Source organism: Berghia stephanieae, chromosome 2, assembly GCF_034508935.2.
Source record: "Berghia stephanieae isolate SIO BIC M18660-M18661 chromosome 2, UCSD_Bste_1.3, whole genome shotgun sequence".
NCBI classification, from domain to species: domain Eukaryota; kingdom Metazoa; phylum Mollusca; class Gastropoda; order Nudibranchia; family Aeolidiidae; genus Berghia; species Berghia stephanieae.
In genome coordinates, this window is record NC_088361.1 from 40,264,717 (window position 1) to 40,288,343 (window position 23,627).

The 23,627-nt window shown below is 32.6% G+C and overlaps 1 protein-coding gene and 1 long non-coding RNA gene across 5 annotated transcripts; both read left to right on the forward strand.

The window, feature by feature from the left end:
* On the forward strand, nt 1–4,796 carry LOC144964868 (uncharacterized). Its single transcript, XR_013643940.1, has 4 exons — nt 1–91; nt 2,153–2,261; nt 2,639–2,688; nt 4,656–4,796. It is a non-coding gene; the product is annotated as an uncharacterized LOC144964868 (long non-coding RNA).
* Nucleotides 4,313–23,451, forward strand: LOC144964867 (cytochrome P450 20A1-like). Of its 4 annotated transcripts, XM_078899589.1 has the most exons (10): nt 4,313–4,825; nt 5,285–5,452; nt 8,136–8,214; nt 8,954–9,130; nt 9,795–9,918; nt 10,423–10,534; nt 11,664–11,728; nt 12,526–12,675; nt 16,026–16,070; nt 19,083–23,451. In XM_078899589.1, exons 1-9 carry the CDS (start codon nt 4,796–4,798, stop codon nt 16,066–16,068), a joined length of 948 nt encoding a protein of 315 aa, XP_078755715.1. In that variant the 5' UTR covers nt 4,313–4,795; the 3' UTR covers nt 16,069–16,070; nt 19,083–23,451. The 4 variants fall into 4 exon arrangements, with proteins under 4 accessions (XP_078755715.1, XP_078755716.1, XP_078755714.1 ...); XM_078899588.1 differs by lacking the exon at nt 16,026–16,070 and having other exon boundaries at nt 4,314–4,825; XM_078899590.1 differs by lacking the exons at nt 5,285–5,452; nt 16,026–16,070.
* The last annotated feature ends 176 nt before the right edge of the window (nt 23,452–23,627 follow it).

Below are 23,627 nucleotides of genomic sequence, written 5' to 3' on the forward strand. Positions count from 1 at the left end.
TTTGTGAATAGGGCTTGTTGCCAAATGTCAAGAAAGAAATCTGTCACAAAAATCATCATAATGTGATTAAATTAATTGGATGAACAGTAAGGTAACTGTGATCTGTATTCGAACAAAAGTTGTAAACCAAACCTTAATTTCAAGATGAGTGTAAAACTTCCACTTTATACAAGCTACAAATGAGTTATGGCCTTTGCGTATTTGTTTATTTTGTAGTTGTTTTAGTAAAGACAGAATTATCTATTACTGGCAAATCTAAAAATTCTAAAGCTATTTCTACAGACTGATATGCGAGTCATTTGAAAACCTTTTTAAAATTTCAAATTAATTCTATCACCCGTTGACTCAAATTAATAATAAGAAAATCTGCTAGGTCGTAATACTCTTTTGCCTTTCATTGAGAATATAATTGATTCTACACAATTCTAGCACATCCGCGACAAAACTGATGACGTATTTTAAATCTCTCTTGATACTTTCAAGTAATAATAATCTATCTTTTCTTTTAAGGAATGGGTTCGGGGTCAAATTTGTTCCGTAAAGCCAATGTTAAATTTTTATTATCGAGCACAGAATTACCGGCAAATCTAAAAATTATAAAATCAGTATTTACATATTGATATACGAGCACAACTTGCCAACCCTTCTAAAATTATAGCTATTTCTATTACCCGTTCACTACAAAAAAAAATAAAAATAAATAAAATAAAAAGAAAAGAAAAGATTCGTCTCGTGCTATGTTAATTCCCACAATGCAGGAGTAAGCTTATAAGAATTTAAACAGATGAGTGCCTGCTCTTAATAGCTGTTAATTACCCTAAATATTGCGGGTTCTACAATAGTTTATGATAATAAAAAAAAGTTGTTGTCACGTTTTTTATTACTTTACAGATAGTCATCTAAGTATTGTACATAGATGTGAAACCTTAAGATACATCATGCCCAGTATTTTCACAGTGGGTTAAAGATGAGTCATGGCCCTTTTATATTCTAATTTATGATTCATGGAGATTTCATTCCATAGCACTAATATTTCATTTAATTCTTTACATCACTTATAACAAAAGATGTTCAAATAACCATGATCATCAAAGTGACACATGATAAGTGGTCATTGCATCGATTTTGGATAAGTTTATTTGTCCTTTCTAGGGAAAAATGGCAATTTATAAGGTCTTCCCCCCGAGAATCACTCATAAACGCGGATGGCAAAAAAAAAAAAACAATAACAAAGACCCGAGTGACGTCAACTTCATTCTATCTATAGCCCAATGATCACCCTACCCCCCCCCCCCCTCTCTGGTTTCTATAATTTATAATTCAATGAAGACCACTTTGATTTTGAATTATTTTTTAATATTACAATCATGACTATTTTGGGGGTAAGCTTTCAACGTAGGATTAGATTAAATATTTTAGATTATAAACAAAATGCCATACTTGTGGTTTAGAATATATATATTTAATGTTCGCTTTCCGATAATGACTTGCTGTTAAGTACCCTATCACTTATCATACTGATGCTTAAAAAGAACGTATATAGATAGTATGCGCTTGGCTAAGAAGCTCACAACATTGCCATCCGGAATTATAACGGACCAACACACAAAACTATGTGCAACCATGAACTTTTATAGTCTAGTTAATACAGTTTAGTGACAAGTACCCATAAACGTAGATGGCAAAAAAAAAAAAAAAACAATAGCAAAGACTTGAGTGACGTTATCTTCGTTCTATCTATATTGTGAGTGAGATAGAAACACACACACACACACACACACACACACAGAGAGAGAGAGAGAGAGAGAGAGAGAGAGAAAGAGAGAGAGAGAGAGAGAGAGAGAGAGAGAGAGAGAGAGAGAGAGAGAGAGAGAGAGAGAGAGAGATCCTTACAATGACATGTAGCCTTGTTTGACAGCCCACAATATAATACAATATTATTTGCATTTATCAGATTTGTCAATCCAGCGTGAGTCCGCTTTCACGGTTTACTATGAGGCAACCATTTAAAACCCGTAACTCATGGAAGTCGCATGACAATGCTCTCCGTTGTAAAGTGTGTGAACTAACATATCATTAGTAGCTAATATTTTTGTCATCACGGCTTTGATAGTCCACCCACTAATAAATGAAATATTTTCTGTATTTTCAGATTTCAATAAACAGCGAAAGATTGAGTAAATCTAAAGATGTTAGATTTCATTATATTTGCAGTCACATTCCTTGCTGTTCTGATCATAGCCATTATTTGGTTGTACCCCGTAAGCATATGTCTTTCCTCTTGTTCAAATGAGTTATTATCATTAGTATAGTTGCACAAGTATTGCTGTGTGTCACATTTCAATAGATTTTAAAAATTATGACTGTGAGTTCATTTCCTATTTTATTCATTAAAAAAAATGTCCTTTCTGTCATTTGTTTGTCTTCCTAAGATGGTAATAAGTGAGCAGTTTTATTATGGAATAATTTAGTTTCTCAGAAGTTGCCTATACCTAGGCTCCTAGCATAATTAGTATTTTGTTTTTATTTCTCTGTTTTTTTTGTTTTTTTTGGTGGGGGAGGGATGGCTATATTTTAAATAACACCTTTGTGCAATGTTATCCTAATATTATATATATATATATTTGTTTTTCAACAGAGCTCAAAGGCTGTGACAACTGTTCCTGGATTGTCTCCATCTACCAACGAGTAAGTATTGGTTAAGGTATTGCACTGACTTGGGAGGTCCAGAGTCCAAGGCCCACTCCCAACACCTTCCGTTTTTTCCATCTTCAACCTCCAATTTCCTCTCTTGGACAACATAGGTGATTCCTGTTGACATCAAACAACTTTTTGATGGATAATATATGATATTCCTTCATTGAATCCCTTAAAGACGGCTTTTGAAGATACTACGAAGGGTGTAGTAATTATACTATATTCATGTCCATTATCCATTCATGTAACACATTGCAATTATATTCAAGGTTCAATAATTCTCAGATGTTTAAACAGTTTGATGTATTATGATATTATACAAAGTTGTTCACACATCTCATTTTAGAATTCATTGATGCTTGAACTCATGAGCTTGCTTGGGTTTATTCCATTGTGGCTGTTAGAAAATAATTCATATTTTAAACCACAATTATCCACGGTCAGGGGCTATAGTGGTCTCTTGAAGTTATTGTGGAATGAAGAGAGGATATCAAACAATTGCCATTTAACTACATAATTCTATATTAACTACCATTCAATCAATAGCTGTTGGATATCTCTCTAAAAGGCAGCACTATGAAAAGCAGACTATAGTGATACATTTTACAATCATTACAAGCATGGATAAATAGAATGAGAATGTAACACTACTATCAAGTCTCAAAATCGACGAAATAATTTTTAAAAATATACTTTACCTAAGATAAGGTGTGGATGCATTTATCTGAAAAAATACAAAGCAAGACCGGCTTAAAAGCAGCAGCAAATAAAGAATAAAACACAAAAAAGCTACAGAAAGTGGTTGTTTTGAGGTGTGTGAGACTGGTAGGAGTGATTGTTAAATTTTTCTATATATTGATATAAAATATGGTTTGGTAAAGCATTTGATGGTATCCCTTATGGTGAAAGTGGTGTTCTCATTTTTGGGTAAATCTTTAGATGGTCTCAGGCTAGACACACGGAGTTTATTATATGTATCTACTTTTCAATGATTAGGCTAGTCTCTTGTTAAAACTTTTTTCTTCGACCCAGTAGAAATGCATCTAAACCCTAATCTTATATGTTTTGACTATCCAACCATGTCCTTTTTCTGGCGCTGAAATAACACTAAACCTTATAACGTTTGCTTAAAAAAAATGAATCGAAACATGTTATCAAAATTCAGATTCTGAACAACAAATAGATATTTAAACATATTATTAATTTTACACTCTAAAAAGATTTTCTCATATCCCGAAAAATGTAATAAAAAATTCATACCTCACTCCAGATTTTTTTATTATATTCATTATTCATATTTTACATATAATGACCACTGAGTGACCAATCACCTACTTCAAATGACCTGACATGGTGTAGATTGAATTCCCTCTTGATCTCATTGAAGATCAATCGAACTATATATATATATATATATATATATATATATATATATATATATATATATATATATATATATATATATATATATATATATATATATAACACACTATTGCTGTGACCATTTTGTTTGGTTTCTCAGTAAATTCCTTTGTCATGCTAAAACCTCGAGTAGAGCCACTTTCTTTACAAACAGGTCAGTTGGCCATTGTCATTTAACATTTCCAAGAAATGACAATAAAACCAGTTCAAAGAATAGAAGCATGTAGCTTAGTGTGCCATAATATTTTGCATCTAAAACCAACTTAAATAAAAATTTAGTTTGTTTGGACCATGTCTTCTTGGTAAATCAAGGAAGTTCCTGCTTTGTAGTGTTCGTTAAGAGGTTTAACATATTGCAAGTGCTTAAAAATGTTGTAATAAAATGATACTAGTAATATAAATGAGAATCATGGCCAATAATATTTGTTTAAGAAAACAGGGACTTAATTTCTTTCTCTTGTTTTGATTTAATTTCTTTTTGAATGTAAGATCTGTGCATTTTTATGGGTTTCTTCTAATTTTGAAAAACACCACAGAGATGGAAACTTGGGGGACATTGCAAGGGCTGGAAGTCTGCATGAATTTTTAATGGATCTTCATTCAAGATTTGGACCGATATCTGGTTTCTGGTGGGGACAGACCTATGTTGTCAGTATTGCTTCACCAGAATTGATGAATGAACATAGCAACGTTTTTGATAGACCACGTATGTTAAGTTTTCTCCTTATACCTGAAAACTCTCTCTCTCTGACCATGTCTTTAACGTTTTTCGTCTCTGTTGATTTTTTTGTTTCACGCACGTAATTTTCGGGATAGTTGTCAAAATTCGAGTTTTCATACAAAACAACTCAGTGAAATCACATCAAGACATAATGAAAAGGCGACTGGAGGAAGTAGAAGCGCTACTTTTCTCCCTCACATGATTTGGTTCTGATTCATCACTTTATTGTTTTGCATGAAGCAATTAATTTCGCATGTCAACCACCAATGTCAACTCAACATTGAAAACCCTACCACCACAAAAGTATCATCACAAATACCGACCACCACCGGCACAAGAACCACAGAAATATTCTTATTTTGGCTTTGAAATTCCTTTGCCTGATATTTGAATTCCTTGATATTTTGTGGTGGCTCCCTAACCCATAATTGTTGCCATTTTCAGGATGCAAATCAAACCGTAACCAGGTGGTTATCAAAAGGGGAAGACGATCACATTGCATTATCAGAAGAATGTTTTAATTATGTCATTCGTTGCGCCACCCTGTCAATCTTAGGCGATTACTACAAAGATGAAAAAGCATTTAAAGAGTTCATGGATAGTTATTGGCTGGTATGTATGATAAAAACATATAATGTGGTAAACAGGTAAATGTCATCGTTGTTGAACTAATTATAATGATTGTAAAATATGGTTTAAAAAATAAGCCATTACGTTTAAAGAATAGTGTAAATAACAGGTAAGCAGACCTAAGATATAGTAAAGTAATTTTTGCAGATTTTCAACAAAATTAATTGAATATTTTTAAAAAATCAACTCTTGGTTATGACGGTAAAGTGAAGTAGTAGATATGAATTGAATTAAATTACACAAATGCCTTGATTACATTTTAACTGAGTCATCAGATTACATTTAAAATATATATCAAATCTCACTGTTCTAGATGCAAGATAGTGCAGGTTTTTGAGCACTTTGAGCTTCAATTTTCTGTCATGTTAAATTTGATAGATCTCTCTAACCCATCTGTCCAGCGAGCAGTGAATGGGATGTCAGGTCTGGTTGAAAAAACTTTTAAGTTTAAGTAGTTATTATTACTATTATTTCTTTGTTATTGCTACTGCTTCTGTTGTTTATAGTATTGCTGTTACTTGTCCTTTTGCTGCTGCTACTATTACTATTACTACAACAACTACTACTACCACTACTACGACTACTACTACTTCTAGTAATGAAATTAGGAGTAGGAGTAGTAGTGGTAGTAGTGGTAGTCGTAGTAGTAGTAGTGGTAGTGGTAGTAGTGGTAGTGGTTGTGGTAGTAGTGGTAGTGGTAGTAGTGGTAGTAGTAGTAGTAGTAGTAGTAGTAGTAGTAGTAGTAGTAGTAGTAGTAGTAGTAGTAGTAGTAGTAGTGGTGGTGGTGGTAGTGGTGGTGGTAGTAGTAGTAGTAGTAGTAGTAGTAGTAGTAGTAGTAGTAGTAGTAGTAGTAGTAGTAGTAGTAGTAGTTGTTGTTGTTGTAGTAGTAGTAGTAGTTGTAGTAGTAGTAGTAGTAGTAGTAGTAGTAGTAGTAGTAGTAGTAGTAGTAGGAGGAGGAGGAGGAGGAGGAGGAGGAGGAGGAGGAGTACAGTGGTGGTCGCATAGCTTAGTGCCTGCTTTGCCTAAATGCCCGCTAAGTCGAAACGGAATAATTTCTCTTTAAATAAAACGTAACTCTAATAAAGGATGCTATTCAAATTGGAAATCGCCGAAGTGCCCGCTCTAAAAAAAAAAAAAAGAAAGAAAGAAAGAAAGAGATAATTTTTTTCCGTACCATTAATGGACAAAAGCAAAAAGGATTGATTAATCTCCTGTTTGTGAGAGCATTATTTGACATCTAATAACACCACCTCAAATTGCTGTCAATTCATTTCACATTTACTCCACCCTCATTGTCTCCAGGGTCTCTTTCTATGTCCCCCATATTGCTTTCTCTCCATGTAGCGCCCAATCAATTTCTTGGAGCCGGCGTTTGTCCCGGTCTCTATAGCGCGATACAGACAACAAAAGCAATAGCTTGCTTACCTTTGTATAGGATGCTAATCTATAGCAATGTACTTTTCAGACCTAACAGACCTAGCAACCAATCACTGGTGGGTGGACAGTAAGTTTAGAACAAAAAAAAAACAACAAAAAAAAAACAACTGATCCTCACCTGTAATCGCTTCCACCCTCTTTGGGTGTGAGGCAAGTACTCTACCAACTGAGGGTTCGGGATCCTCCCCATTTTTATGAGTGTTTGCGTTCGTATAAATGAAGTTGACGGCACTTAGTTATCTGTTGTTGTTTTTAGCCAGCCATTTTATAAGTATTCTCACTGAATTCTATCAGACTATAAACGTTCAAGGTTACACATAGTTTTGTGTGTTGGTACATTATATCCGGATGGCAATGTTGTAAATTTTTTGGCTTAACGCACAGCATCAATATTGCAAACGTCTTAAATCTTGTGCTGACCGCACCACCATATAAATGTCGGTGGTTGATCGATACACAATATTATCCAGTAACAAAGGCAAGTGATGTTGAGCGTAGTCAATGGCGGAGTGGGTAACAGGGATCGAAAACCTCTGGCCCTTGCGTTATGACCGTGGATATGACATTTAAAACACATTGAACCTAATGACAGGAGATGTGAATGAGAAGTACCTCGCTTTAGACAGTGACATATTATATTTTTCAGTGCTGCGACAATAAAGGATGCCTAGCAGACAATTTGTACTGTTTGAAATGGAATTTTAGTTTTAAAATGCCTACTTGTGGAACTAATAAACCAATATGGAGCGCATTAATCATTGCGAATCGATTGTAGTGGGTGATGTGAATACATATTATCATGTATTTATCATGCTCTTGATCAAATTCGTCTAATGTCAGTTCCGCCGAAATGCCTTTTTTTCTGCTTCAAACCACATGGAATTTAGGCGATCACCACTGTACTACTACTACTACTACTACTACTACTACTACTACTACTACTACTACTACTACTACTACTACTACTACTACTACTACTACTACTACTACTACTACTACTACTACTACTACTACTACTACTACTACTACTACTACTACTGCGACTACTACTACTACTACTACTACTACTACTACTACTACTACTACTACTACTACTACTACTACTACTACTACTACTACTACAAACACTACGGTTGTAGATGAGGACTTTAACTTGTTACAAATGAATCGACTACTATTAGCTGTTTTGTATAAAATTGCATATTTGTTATGTCATTTTTTTTTTCAGGTATGGAAAGCGCTTGAGATGGCAGTTTTGAATCCAGATGAAGCAAAAGACGACGACTTTCACAACCAATTTGAAAAAGGTTGCATAAGTTTACTTATAAATAAATTCTTTAAAAAACCAAATTAAAAAAAAAGAACACGGATAATGATCAATACACGCCCTTGGGAATTTTTCTACACAAGGGAGAAGGGGGGATAACATCGTTAGAATTAAAACAAAAACTGGAATAATATATTGAATGAGGGGTTACATCTTATCATTTAATTTAAAGATTAATTATCTCTTAATCTATGGGAGTGAAGAGGTTGACAATTTAGTGAAGTAGTTTAGAGAGATTACTTACCAGAGACAATAACAGATTCTCATCATTCCGCTACGAGTCGACTTTGACAAACAAAACACATTTCTTTGCAATTCTACTTATTTTTATTTAAATAAAAAGTATCCTCTTTCAAAATATCTTTGTGCAAAGTCTTTCATATTTGTCATAGATTGATTGACTTTACGCAGTCTGATTAGAATCGAGTATAGCCTCCAGAGGAAAAATATGAAGGGTTAAATATATTCATTATTGTCTGAGCTACTATGGCAGGTTGAATATCCAGAAAAAGACAAACATATCTCTCGTCTTCACCGACTCCCCTTCACTTTTCATTCTACTGTAATTCTCATTTCTATGGTTTGCATACACATTTGCTTACACAGAAATACATTGTTTGCTGAGTTATCACGAAAAATTCATCTTGTTTACTCAAAGCACGGCAACAGCTTTATTCAACTTTATAATCAATGTATTAATTTATTCTTTTAAATTTCAGCCATGGAATACTTAAAATCCTCAATAAGGAAAGCAATTTCATATCGGAGAGAAAATGAGCTCCATCTAAAAAACAATTTGCTGGTTGATGTCCTTATTTCTGAGTGTCAAGACGAAGAAGTCATGAATTGTGACATCCTCACATTTTTACTTGGAAGCCTCCACACTACAGGCAACAGTGAGTGTCTTTAGACAATATAGAATTATAATTTTTTTTTTTTTTGTGAAAGGATATTTTTTCAGATGATTATTTATTATGAGTCATTATGAATCGGAGATACCTCTAAAATCTAAAGCTATTGTCTTTTTACAGACTGTAAATTCAGTTGTGGCTTATGAGAAATCCATGTGCCTTCTTTTTGATGATGGATCTTTTTCAAATAGCTAGCATTTTCTTATTTCTTTCAATAATTACAAACTGTCTTCAGCTTTTAGAAGACACAGATTCCATATTTGCCCTCGTGTCATTTTTTTCTTGTTTTTAGTTTAAACCAGTGACATACTTTGCCTCATAGAGCAATAATGTTTTCAACAAAGTCATGGCATCATGGTAATAGAGAAATATAATCATCCTGCATTGTTTGCTTCATTTCACTGGAAGGGAGAGGTTTGGAAAAAAAAAAAAATTTTCACTTTGATTGACTTGATTCAGTATGTTTTCTTAAAATTGGTGGGACCCACTTTGGATTATTTGATTTATTTGACTAAGCATCTTTGTTGGGCTGTATGCATGACTCAAAATTGTCTGTTAGTTATGGGAAGATGAAGATGTGCATTATATTCTTACAATGTTTAGTGACAATATTCTCATTTATTTTATATCTTAAAACAACAATTTTCAGTGATGACCTGGGCTTTTTATTTCCTGGCAACTCACAAAGATGTTCAAGACAAGCTTTACAAGGAAATAATCAGTGTGACCGGAGAGAAGGGGTCTGTCGACAAAGATAATTTCTCTGAATTTGTGTAAGTCATCAGAAAAGTAATTATGAAAAATTGGAAAGCATTTTTCCGAATTATAGTAGTCCACTCATTCTAGAATAAATGAATTTATTCCCATGAGTAATAATCTTTGTCAAAGTTTTTAATTCATTACGTCATACATTTTTACACCACAATTTTCCATCTTTTCAAAATACTTCACCCTTTTAAAGTATCGCCTTTAAACTTTGATCTGGACTAGCTCTCTTTTTATATTTTACATCATTCTTTTTTTTTTTAATTTGGTTAAGCATTCAGATTTTTTTTTTCATAATTGGGTACAAGAAGCTAAGATCCAATGAGAATTGAGTCCAGTCGTGAAAGTCAATTCCCCAATATTTTTGCTTTTAAAATAATCATGCCACTTTGCATTAAATGAGGGTCATATTTGTAAATATTGGCTATCAGGGCAAAAGTGATGCAAGCAGATTTGCTTTTCTTTGGTTTTCTTGAATAAGTTAAAAGAGTCTTATCTTCATTTCTTTTCAGCTACCTTATCCAAGTGATTGATGAGACTTTGAGATGTTCTGTTGTTGCTCCCTGGGCTGCTCGTTTCCAAGATTTTGACTCTGAACTTGGAGGTCACAGAATTCCAAAGAATGTAAGTTGATTTCACTTCTAGTTCTCACCCAAACCTGGGTGAAGTGACTGCCCTATCGTTTTCAATGCCTTGAAGTTTGCAATCCTTTATCCATCATAATATACTGGGCTGATTGATCTCAACATGCAACGGCAGTAGTCTCTGTGAATAATGATGATGATAATAATAATAATAATAATAATAATAATAATAATAATAATGATGATGATGATGATGATGATGATGATGATGATGATGATGATGATGATGATGATGATGATGATGATGATGATAATGATAATGATAATAATAATGATCATGATAATGACAATACTACTACTACTACTACTACTACTACTACTACTACTACTACTACTAATAATAATAATAATAATAATAATAATGATAATAATGATAATAATAATAATAATAATAATAATAATAATAATAATAATAATAATAATAATAATAATAATAATAATAATAATATTAATAATAATTTTTTTAAAAATAAATAATAATAATAATAATAATAATAAATAAAAATAAAAATAATAATAATAATAATAATAATAATAATAATAATAATAATAATAATAATAATAATAATAATGATAATAATAATAATAATAATAATAATAATAATAATAATAATAATAATAATAATATAATAATAATAATATTAATAATAATTATAATTATAATAATAATAATAATCATAGTAATAATCATCATAATGATAATAATAATAATAATAATTATTGTTATTGTTATTATTATTATTATTATTATTATTATTATTATTATTATTATTATTATTATTATTATTATTATTATTATTATTATTATTATTATTATGTAAACAATTTAAAGTGGTTATATTGTAAAACAAATCAATTTTAGAGTGAAAATTCATATCCAATCTCAAGTAGAAACCCAAAATAACTATCCTGTATATAATACACATTTAAAAAGTCACTTGAATTTGAGGATTGATTTGTAAACAATAGAGGGAAATATATATTGAAAGCAAATAAGTTCATCAACCTGCTATTTATATCCTTGATGCTTCTCTTTAAAAAATTGTTACAGTATATGTTTATGTCAAAGCTAATAATATTTTTGCTCTTTGTTTATGTTTGTTGTGTAGACTCCAGTGATCCATGCGTTGGGAGTGTCATTGAAAGATGAAAAACGGTGGCCTCTGCCAAACAAGTAGGTGATTCATTCCATTGGCTGCTATTTGATTATATTTGGCAAATATTAAACCAGTAAGGAACAAACGTTTTAAATCAATAATAATCATAAATAGTTGATGAATTATTCAAAATTGATTATTATAGAAGAATGGTTAACTGGAATTTTGGTATTTGTTTGGTCCTTTTACATGGATTGAAAGTGTGTTCTTCAACTAATGTTATTTTTTTTCATTTTAATCATACCATCGTTGATTTCGTGTATTACTGTAAACGACAACTTTGCTGATGACCGGCTGCTGGCCAATGAAAATAATTGTCTTTTTTCAGCAGCCAATTGGAAGGCGGAAATTACAAGGAGCTGATTGGATGCTACATGTAGAGAAAGCAGTTTGAAGATAGTGAGGGTGGAGCAATTGTGAAATGAATTGGTAGTAATTTGGGGCGGTGTTATTAGATGTCAAGTAAAACTCTTACAAGTTTGGGGATAAATCAATTCTTTTGACTGTAAATGGGACAGTAAATTTCTTTCTATATTATAGGTTTGGTTTTATTTTTATTATCGCCAAAATTTTCATCAGAATATGCATTTAGGTTAAATGTTTGTAGATAGACAATTATTATTATCAATTTCATCCTCATCACATTTGATTTTTTGGTAGACTCCTGTAATCTTTGGTAAGTTGAAATTTGCTATGATAAAGAATTAATTTCGAATTATACGGTGAGCATATAAGAACTGTATGTACTTTGAAATACAGGTCAATCATAGATAATGAGAAACATTGAAATAGATATTGATATTCCTTTTGACAGATTTGACCCTGATAGATTCAGTCCTGAAAACAGAAAGAAATTTGGTGCCTGTTCTTTTGTGCCTTTTGGATTTGCAGGAAAACGTAAATGCCCTGGATATCGACTTGCCTATTGGGGTGCAGGCATATTCCTTGCTACAATTATCCGCAGGTATTTCTGACATTTTATAGCTCAGTTATTCTACATAATAGGATTGATCTAATATCAGAACTTCAAATGTGATTGAATTATGAAGTTGACATTATCAGTTTTCTGATATAAATTAATTTGAGGGCTATTGAATATGGGAAGTACTGTTGTAGTTTCACAGTAAACGACAACCGACCCAGCAAATTGTTTTTGAAATAAGAAAAATCGTACAACTTATAAAAATGAAATTTATCTTAAATAGTAATATTTATTGGACATTGCAACTAATTGAAAGTCCATAATGGCTAAAATATTAAGTGATAATATAATACAAATGCTGTGGAACTACGGAAGTCCTCCTGAAATATGTGTGTGTATTGATGGTTGAAGGACTTTCTCCCATCTTCATAGCTGTCTCTTTATGTGATTTGTATGATGTGTGATCTACGTTCAACTCTATTATCACTTGGGCTTTTATCACCGTCAGTCATGTAACAACGAATTTAAATTTAAAAAATAAATAAAATTAAATTCCCTTTATTCATCCCATAGGGGAAATTTGTCTCTAGGGTCTATTCCAAGGGAAGACTTGAGTAACCCAAGTGTCAACCGCAGTGCAGCGCCGCAAATTGAGCTAGGTCGAGGTGACTTGCTCAAGGCCACACAACGCAGCGGTGGTGATCGAACTCGCTACCTTTCGGGTACAATGCAAAGACCATACAGCTGAGCCACGCTGTCCCTACTGAGATTGTTGTCAGAAATTTAATACTGAACTTTTAAATTCTTTAAGCAAGCTAATTTGTTGTAGACATCATCATATAATTTTTTAAAATGTTGTTGTGTTCAAACATTATGCTAACTTTATGATACAGAATTACAACCCGTTTTCCAATTGTTTCCTGTCGTTGTCTTGGAATGAGATTACTTGGTTTTGTCCTGGCCCTGGTCGGAGTTCCTTGGCTGGGAGGGAAACAGTCGAATGTATAGTTATAGTTTTGGAAGATGATATTTTTTTCCTTGTAAACCATCTCTCTGTTATGCATTGTATTATGTTTAGTTTACATATTATATTATATGATTTGTAAACATTTGAGTTTGAGTGTATTCCTCTTAGTTGGGACCTGTCCTTGTGTCTGGATGAGACTTTTAGGTGATCTCAAACTAAGTACTTTGACGGTGTGCTCTTGGAATCTACATCTGTTCCCTATTTGAACCAATTCCTCTTTGTCTCACCTTTTCTTTTTTGCTTTAATTGTAATTCTAGAACTTTTTACTATCCTATTTTCTTCCTTTTTACTGGTGCTGATATGACCTTAATGTGTTGCAAGCGCCGTAAAACCCTTAAAAACATAAAAACATAAAACAGAATTACATAATAGGCCCCTCGAGGAAAGTGATTTTCGTAACTGAAACGTCAAGAAACAGAAATTTCCTAATTATAATCATACAGACTCATCTAGTTCAATTTTACATAATGCCAGATTGATTTAGTTGGTCACAAATAAGATGAGTAAATTTATATTGCGTCTTATCTGTTTGCCGCATAAAAACAAAATGTCAAATCAAGGAATTTAACTCCATTGTTTAAAGTATATTGTGAGCAGTGGCGGTTCTAGCCTATTTACAGTGGTGGGGCAAAGAGGATTCGGTCATATATATATATATATATATATATATATATATATATATATATATATATATATATATATATATATATATATATATATATATATATATATATATATGATATATATTTTTTATTTTTTATTTTTTTGTTTTTTTTTTAATAAAAATTTTTTTTGATTTTTTTTTTTCGCCTTTAAACAAAAAATATTTCAACCACCAATAATCACATTCACAATGAAATGACAATACCAGTAGATTTTAATTCTTCCAAACGTAATCAAAAATGAATCACGAAAGAGAATACAACTAAAAAATAAAGCGACGAGACATAATGCGACAACACCTTGACAATACAAGTCCATTTCCTTCACTCGAAAAATTAAAGAGATGCTTTAATCCCTCAACGGCGATATTAATATTGCTTTTACATATTTCTGGTTTTCAGTAGTACGTAGTAACCTTAAAGTTTTCATGGAGAAGCAACAACAGCGATATGACTCGAGTTTCATTCAGAGCTCAAATTGCATAATTTTTACTGCTGTCTTGGTGGTCAGAATGATTGTGCCGGTGGTGGTAGTGGTTGGAATAGTGGTAGCGGTGATGATGGTGGTGGAGGAGGAGGAGGAAGACGAGGCGGTGAGGGGTAATTATGGTAGTGGTTTTGGTGGTGCTGTTGGTTAGAATGATAGTTGTGGAGACGATGACGGAAATTGTATGATGATGTTGATATTGTTTTTATTGCTATTGTTGTACTTGTTGTTAATATTGTTGTTGTTGTTGTTGTTGTTAATGATGATGATGATGATGATGATGATGATTATGATGACAACGACGATGTCGTCGACAATGATGGTTACCATACGATATTACAAAATTTATTCAATCTTAGGCTTTCGCCAATTAATCATACAATTTGATGACCACATACATGAAAGTGGAAAATAATGGCAAATGGGACCAAACAATAAACTGATACCATTAATAACCACCAAAAAAAAATACAACAATAGTAATACCACCAATACGTACAATAATAATAACAATGATAATAATAATAATAATAATAATAATAATAATAATAACAATAATAATAATAATAATAATAATAATAATAATAATAATAATAATAATAATAATATTAATAATAATAATAATAATAATAATAATAATAATAATAATAATAATAATAAAAATAATAATAATAATAATAATAATAATAATAATAATAATAATAATAATAATAATAATAATAATAATAATAATAATAATAATAATAATAATAATATTACCATCATCATTACTACTACCACCACCGCTACCACTATACCACCATCACCATCATTATTACGTTTCCAATTATTTTTTCTCGTTTTTTAAAATTTGATATCTATCAAAACAGACGAAAATTCCGGTGATTTTTTTAAAGGGTAGTTAAAATATCTACGATTTTATTAGCCCTGAAAACTACGATTTTTATTTTCCTATCTAAAGTAGGCAGGTCTGCTATGACAAGTATCAGTATCAGTTCCATAGTCAAAATAAGACAAACAAAAACAACGTTTATTTAATATTAGGCTTTCGCCAATACTTCATACAATATAATTAAGACAAAATAATGTTACCAATCTCTCCTCATGTATTCGTTTGACTATCGTCACAATAATTACCGTGTTATCTTTGCTCCTTACCCAACCAATCCCTTGCTTCCCGCCTCTTCATCGCGAACCATCTTATGTGTGTATTAGCTTCAGGACGGGCAAGTACGGAATCTGTCCACCCTTCCTTTAAAGGTATTTATTTCCTCTATAACTTAGAATTCAACTATCTCCTTACTCAGAAGAGTATTTCTCGTATACTAATTCAATTGTTGAGAAAACCAAAATGGTGGTTGTATTTTATATATTTATTTAGTCGTGACTTTTGAATAAAAGTGTTTTGTTTTATTAGAGGGAAAACAATAGAAAATACATTGTTTTGCAAAATTATTTCGTCTGGCAATAAAAATACTGCGGTAATTACTTTAAGAATTAAAAAAAAAAAAGAATTAACAAATTAATTTGTTAAAAAACAAAACAAAAAACAACAACAAAAAACAACAACAACAACAAACAAATAAGAAAACAATTTAAATAAATGAGTTTTGAGAAACACTAAAGAAAACGAGGGGAAAAAAAAAGAAATAATTTAAATGGATAAACAAATATATTAAAACAACACAAACTAATACTAAATTGATATAATATTAGTAAATTAATAAATTTAATTCAATACTGGAACCTTCCCAGCACAAGTAAGGCAATAAATAAGAAAAAAGTTCGTTTGCCAAAATCTCTATTTAGTGTACACTGGTTAATAAGGTGGGCTCATTTGAATTAGCCCGACCTAGTACTAGAGAGGCCAGACAGCAAAATCACCGTCAGGCGACGTGACGATGAGATGACGATGTGGGCGGAGTGGAGTGGAGTGGTTGGGGGGGGGGGGGGTGATAAAAAGAACAGGGGCGCATCCTGGTTTATGCATTACGGGGTGCATGGGGATTCGCAATCTATCAAAGATACACACAAATTGATTTCAGTACGAAGTATCAAGTTTAAGTAGTAACTTTTGAAATTATCTAATTTAAATTTGATTATTTCGGACCTGGTAATACAGCATATAACTTGAAAAAACAGGCTGGTATTTGCCCACCCTGCCCATTATTACCAGCCGTCCCTGATTGTGAGTTACAATGTCCTGTTTGATTACTTGTGTCCACCTGCTCTTGCTAACATAATAGACTTGTCGATCTTCAGTCATTTGACTGAAATCAGACAATTTCTCATATCAGAAAAAGAAAAAGAAGGAAAGAAAAGTAAAGCAAAACACGAACGTTGTTGGATGAATAAATAGATTTCAAGTATGAGGCTTTTAAACAATAATCTGGAATATTCCACAGTGCACACGTGGCGCTTATGTTATCGAGGACTAACTTTTAGTGACTATGGCTAAGTGATGCTCTTATAGACTTTTGGTGTCTGAACACATCCCCGTTTAACTATTTTCACACAGCCTTCGTGTAATTATATTTATTTTCTCTTTCCCAATCTGTCGTGCTCACAATGTAGCCAATCATGACTGACTGACTGAGCGATAAATGTCAATGTTTCGTCTAAGCCAATTTTGGCTTCTTTGTATTGGCAGACTTTAGTTTTATGCCATTTATGTTGTACAGATTTATAAAGAAAACTCAGGATGATTAACATTCACACTTAACTAATTATTAAAGAGGATTTCATAAAAGTGGAGTGAACATTTTCTTACATTGTATTTGTTTAGTGAGACCTGTAGTATTCATTAAAAAGCCCTTCTTTTAGCATTTATAAGTGGCACAGTACTGCTCTCTGTTTACAGAAGAATATTTAAAAGGCCAAATATTTTTGGTAGTAATCGCAAATTTGTATTTTTGTCCGGTTCGGACCCATGTAGTCCTACAGATCCAGAAGGATTTTTATCAAAACTGCCAGGATTTAGGAGTGGTGGATAGCTCATACAGTAGAGCCATGCTCTCCCCAGCCAGGCGGAGTTGTCGTACCAGTAAGGTTCGAGCTCCCATCGCCGCCGCGAAAACTCTTTATTCTCTATTGTATTCTGGCACTTTCCTACTCACTTCATTTCCAGGATTATCCACTGAGGTCTCTTTTTAAACATTGCTGCATTATAGAAAATTTATGATTCACATCACGTTTTTATTCCAAATTTGAGGATGTATCTTATACACTGCCGTATCCTGTGTGGATATACAGGTCAGTAAATATCATCTTAAATTCCTTCCCCTGAAATACAGGTGGGCGATCATAATAACATAGAATTTTAGAAACAATTAGAAATCAATTCTCATATGAGTCTTAACTAAAATGAAAAGCAAAAAAATCATAACCTCAGTCCTCAGTAACTACATTGGCTTCCCAGTAAAGCATAGAATTGTCTGTAAAATGCTGTGCAGTGATTTTGTATTCATAAATGACTCGGACGTTCCATGCTACGTTATTTATGATCACCATAAGACTTTTCAAATATTCCAATCCTAGATCTACAATGTGTAATATGGCATTCTTCAGTGCTGTGCCATGCTTCATGGAATGTTATTTAGTGTCTGAAAATATAAAATATTGATAGCTGATTTATGTGTTAAAAGTACGATACCAGGAAATTAATTTTTGTCATTGTGTTTTAACGCGCTGATACAATTGAAAGCACCCCTAGCTCATTAACTCAGGTTTCACATGAACTAGGTAAATGAATTTACAGGTACAGGTTGTGACGAACGATTTTTTTTCACTGCGTGATTTCATTATCATTCGTCAGCGTCTCATTCAAAACCACTTCAAATTTAGTGGACAACGTAAATGTTTGTAATAGGAAATTAACACGTTGAGTTTAAACACTCAGAAGATGGACAGTTCTATTATACAGTTAAGCCTATGTGCATATACACTCTTCAACCCATTGTATAACGGGACGCTAAATCTCACCACTCACTTTCCGCTTGGGAACAGCTTATCGTTTGGACGAACCCACAAAAATAACATACAAACCCGCCACACAGGTGAACAAAGAAAAAATAAAAAGCATATTAAAAATGCAAGTATATATGGTGGGAAGTAGAGAAGCTTGTACCTTCTCAAGCTAATGTAGACGGGATACTTAAAACGTCTGTCTAGTTAAAATGGACAACCCAAATCATACACCTGAGCAGATCTTACTTCCTTAAATTTAGTTTAATATTCACAAATATGTTTCATTTCTCTTCTCTCGTGTCCCAGATTTGAGGTCAGTATGTGTCCTGACCAAGTGGTGACCCCAGTTTATGGACTTGTGACTCACACAAAGGATGAAGTCTGGGTCAAGGTTGCCAAACGACAGTAAATCATGAAAATTATTGTCAGTGATACACCGAGATTATGTTGCATCATCTTGTTTGTGAATTTTGGTGCTGGTTGTTGTGGTTCTCGATTCATCTATACAGTATTTTAATTTTATTCCCTTTTTTTTCAGACAAACAATGAAAAGAATGGGAGAGGTATGGACTTCCAATTTTGGTTCTTTTTTATATGTACAAAGATATTCTTCATTTATTGGGGCCTTAATAAGAACCAAATGAATTTGTGTGAAATATGATCATCATTGACTTGATGAAATTGTTCAGATTAAATGGAAGTCCTATCAGAATGTAAAGTTGGTCTTGTTCCAATTTTTATTCTGCAGCACATGCATGGTATTCATAGGTGTTATGGAACAATTGGTTTTTAGGTAGGATTCCTTGATCATCCCTCCTTTTTTTTGCCAGGGAGGTCACCCTTGTTATCACTTCTAATTGAATTTGCTATTCATTTTACAGTAAGAATGATTTCATATATGGAAGGCTCGTGAAGTCATGAATGCTCAGAAAGAAAATACCCGCTTATTATATTTCATTTTCCCTCGTTCCTCTTCTCCTTTCACGTTCCCTCCAACAAACCTTTTATTGTATAAAGTTGTATTTATGTTGAGAGGCCTCTGGGAGGGGTTCCTGGCCTCCCATAGTGGGCAGGGAGGCACTTACTATGTCTTCTATCCCCTTATAGCCGTTTTCCAACATGCTTTCTGCCTTTTTCTTTGGATGAGATTACATGGTTTTGTCCTAGCCCTGGCCGGATACCCTAGCTGGGAGGGAAACAGTCAAATTTATAGTTAGGGTTTTGGAGATATTTTTTTTCTTGTAAATCATCTCTCTGATATGCATGTATTATTTTTGTTTTACATATGATTTGTAAACATTTGAGTATGTTTCTCTTAGTGGGGACCTGTGCTTGTGTCTGGATGAAACTTTTAGGTGATCTCAAACTAAGTACATTGATAGTGAGCTCTTGGAATCTTCATCTGTTCCCTATTTGAACCAATTCCCATCTGTCTTCCTTTTTCTTGGCTACTTTAATTGTATTTCTATAATTTTTTACTATCCCATATTCTTCCTTTTTACTGGCGCTGATATGACCTTAATGTGTTGCAAGCGCCGTAAAACCCTTAAAAACACAAAAAAGCATTAGAGTGGCCTCTAAAACACATTTTGAATGGTTCACTTGAAGAGAATTTTGAGCAGTCTGATTTGACATACTGGACTAATACTAGGAGATACTGGCAGTCTTCTTCTGATTTCTAAGGACTACCTGTCGACTTTCCTGAATATCCATGAGTTGTGTCTGGTATTGCTCCATTTACAGTACAGCAAGCTGTTTTTAATTGAATAGAAAAATAGAAAATAGGTAGATGTAATCTGCACCTGTTCTATGGCAGGAGTCTGGGTTTAGTGGTGCGATGGATTATATCAGTTTGGGCTTTGCTAGAGTACTGGATTGTATGGAAAGACCATATTGGTTTGTGAGGGGTTCTGATGAATATATTTTTAACATCCAAGAATGACATCCTAGCTGCCTAATTCAAGGAAAGCAGCATAAACACAACTGACCACATACAGGAATTTAACCACAATTTGTATAACCTCAGCCTTGTAGGGGATGCCTGGACCATTTTAAAAATATATTTTCTATCATTGAAGATTATTTTATTTACGCATTTGCTCTGCTAGTCTATTAACTTTGTTTATCACATAACCCGTTAGCTTTGAAACGTTTAAGGGTATTTTAAATTTCGATTCTCATTTGGTAGGTCCACATCATTGGGCTGAATGAGGCATTAAATAATAACGTGAAGTTGAATGTAAGCTTCAATTCAATTACAAAAACAGATCAAATGAACGTTTCGCGTTTCCCCTTTATCAACAAAACAGTATGAATGAGGCATAGAATCAAGTCTCCGTTAATTCACAAAAGCAGTCTGGGAGAGTAAGTTTAAGATAGACACTTTATGAAGCCACAGAAAGAATATTATGGTGGAGAACTGAGTGGTTGCATTGTTTTAATGTGTAAATTTATACATCTTTTAGTTAAAACAATGATAGTCTAACAATGAAAATTAGATTAAAATCTGGATTTTCACATATCCGTCTCCTACTCAGAAAATGGTTAACTGAGAAGTATTTAATCCAATGGAAGCTCATTATGTGTTGAAGGTTGTGCATACTTCTATTCTGATAACTTTCTGTTCTGTATAAAGGGGTACCCAGAGAAGAGGAAACCAGATTTTTCGCAACTCTTTGTTGGCCTTGATTTTTGCTTGATGCAATCACTCTGCTCATGGGGACTATCTTGCAAGCTTATTTCGTTCATTCGTGTCTGCTCGCAAACTGACAGTATTGATGCCTGATTTGCAGACTGTGGGCTTGGTTGCAATATTAATCATTATTATTATTTTTATTCTGGGTGCCAGTGAGGAGAATGTTGTATTGTGGTCAATGAGATGTAAGAACACCAGTTTCCTTTATTCATGACCTGTCCATTCCCAATTGTTTATATCACCCAGTTTGGATTATGGGCCATTTATATTATTGATGTATGATCTACAGCTATAGATCATTTCCTTTACTTGTTCATCTGTTAATCACTTAATTCAATGTTAGTTAGAGGATATCATTTATTAGTATGATCTTTTCCTTCATAGAGCACAATAACTGTTACTGATTTGCAATGTTGTGGTTTTTATTTCTCAATGACTTGGTGGGGTTCCTGACCTTCCTTAGTGGGCAGGGAGGTCACTTACCGTCTTCTATACTCCTATATCTCCCATTTGCTTTTTGTATTTGTCTTGTTATGAGATTGCTTGTCGGAGTCCTTGGCTGGGAAGGAAACAGTCGTGTACAGTTAAAATTTAGGGAAATTATCTTTTTTTTTCCTATGTAGATCATCTCTCTCCTATGTATTATTATATTTGTTGTTTTGAGTGTATAATATAAGAAATTGAGTGTGTTCCTATTAGTGGGATCATGTGACCTCAAACTATGCACAATGACAGTATGCTTTTGGAATCTACATCTGTTTCCTATTTGTACCACTCCCCTTTGTCTTGCTTGTCTTGTGTGCTTGTAGTTGTAAATCTAGATATTTTTTTTACTATTCCATTCTCTTCCTTTTATTAACTGGTGTTGAAATGGCCTTAATGTAGCAAGCGCTATAGAACAAATACATGTATTTTCCAATGAACTGCTCTAAATACATAGTATAATACAATTATTAGAATGTACAAGTCATTACTATTCTACAATACATGACATTTAAAGATATGGCCTCAATTTTGAAACATTCATCCACTGTCTTACTGCTGCAACTTGATGATAAACAGATAAATTCTGGGTGGGGATCCTGACCTTCCATAGCGGGCAGGGGGGTCCATACTGTGTCTTTTATCCCCTATGTCTGTTTTCCAACATGCTTTCTGTCTTTGTCTTGAAATGAGATTAGGTTTTGTCCTGGTCCTGGCCGGAGTCCTGACGAGGAGGGAAACAGTCAAATGCATAGTTATTGTTTTGAGAGATGATATTTTTTCCCTTGTAAATCATCTTTCTGTTATGCAATGTATTATGTTTAGTTTGCATATTATATTATATGATTTGTAAACATTTGAGTTTGGCTGTATTCCTCTTAGTTGGGACCTGTACTTGTGTCTGGATGAGACTTTTAGGTGATCTCAAACATGGTTTCTTTGACGGTGTGCTCTTGGAATCTACATCTGTTCCCTATTTGAACCAATTCCCCTTTGTCTCACCTTTTCTTTTGTGCTTTGATTGGAATTCTAGAACATTTTACTATCCCATTTTCTTCCTTTTTACTGGCGCTGATATGACCTTAATGTGTTGCAAACGCGTAAAACCCCTAAAAACAAAACAAGCAGTTAAATTTATTATTATTATTATTATTATTATTATTATTATTATTATTATTATTATTATTATTATTATTATTATTATTATTATTATTATTATTATATTTGATTTATTTATTTGATTTATGTTTTTAAATATTTGTTTAGCATTCATTTTGTAAACGATTGGCTTTGTAGTTTGTAGTTTCATGAAATGTAAATCATCTTTCCATATTATGATTATAATCCTTACAATAAACACTTCATTTTGAATACAATTGTTGATTGTAGGAGTGAAATATCTGTTCAATGTTACAGTTATCGTTTAACGTTATAACAAGTGTAACTAAATGACAAATTGCCATATTTATGGACAATAAAGATCTATTATTATTATTATTATTATTATTATTATTATTATTATTATTATTATTATTATTATTATTATTATTTTTATTATTATTATTATTATTATTATTATTATTATTATATTATTATTATTATTATATTATTATTATTATTATTATTATTATTATTATTATTATTATTACACTTGTGGAAATGATTTTTTTGTT

Coding starts and splice junctions, on each gene's coding strand:
- LOC144964867 (XM_078899588.1), top strand. CDS start 4,796: ATGAACATAGCAACGTTTTTGATAGACCAC. Junction 9,131..9,794: donor CCTCCACACTACAGGCAACA/GTGAGTGTCTTT, acceptor AACAATTTTCAG/TGATGACCTGGGCTTTTTAT. Junction 11,729..12,525: donor CGGTGGCCTCTGCCAAACAA/GTAGGTGATTCA, acceptor TCCTTTTGACAG/ATTTGACCCTGATAGATTCA.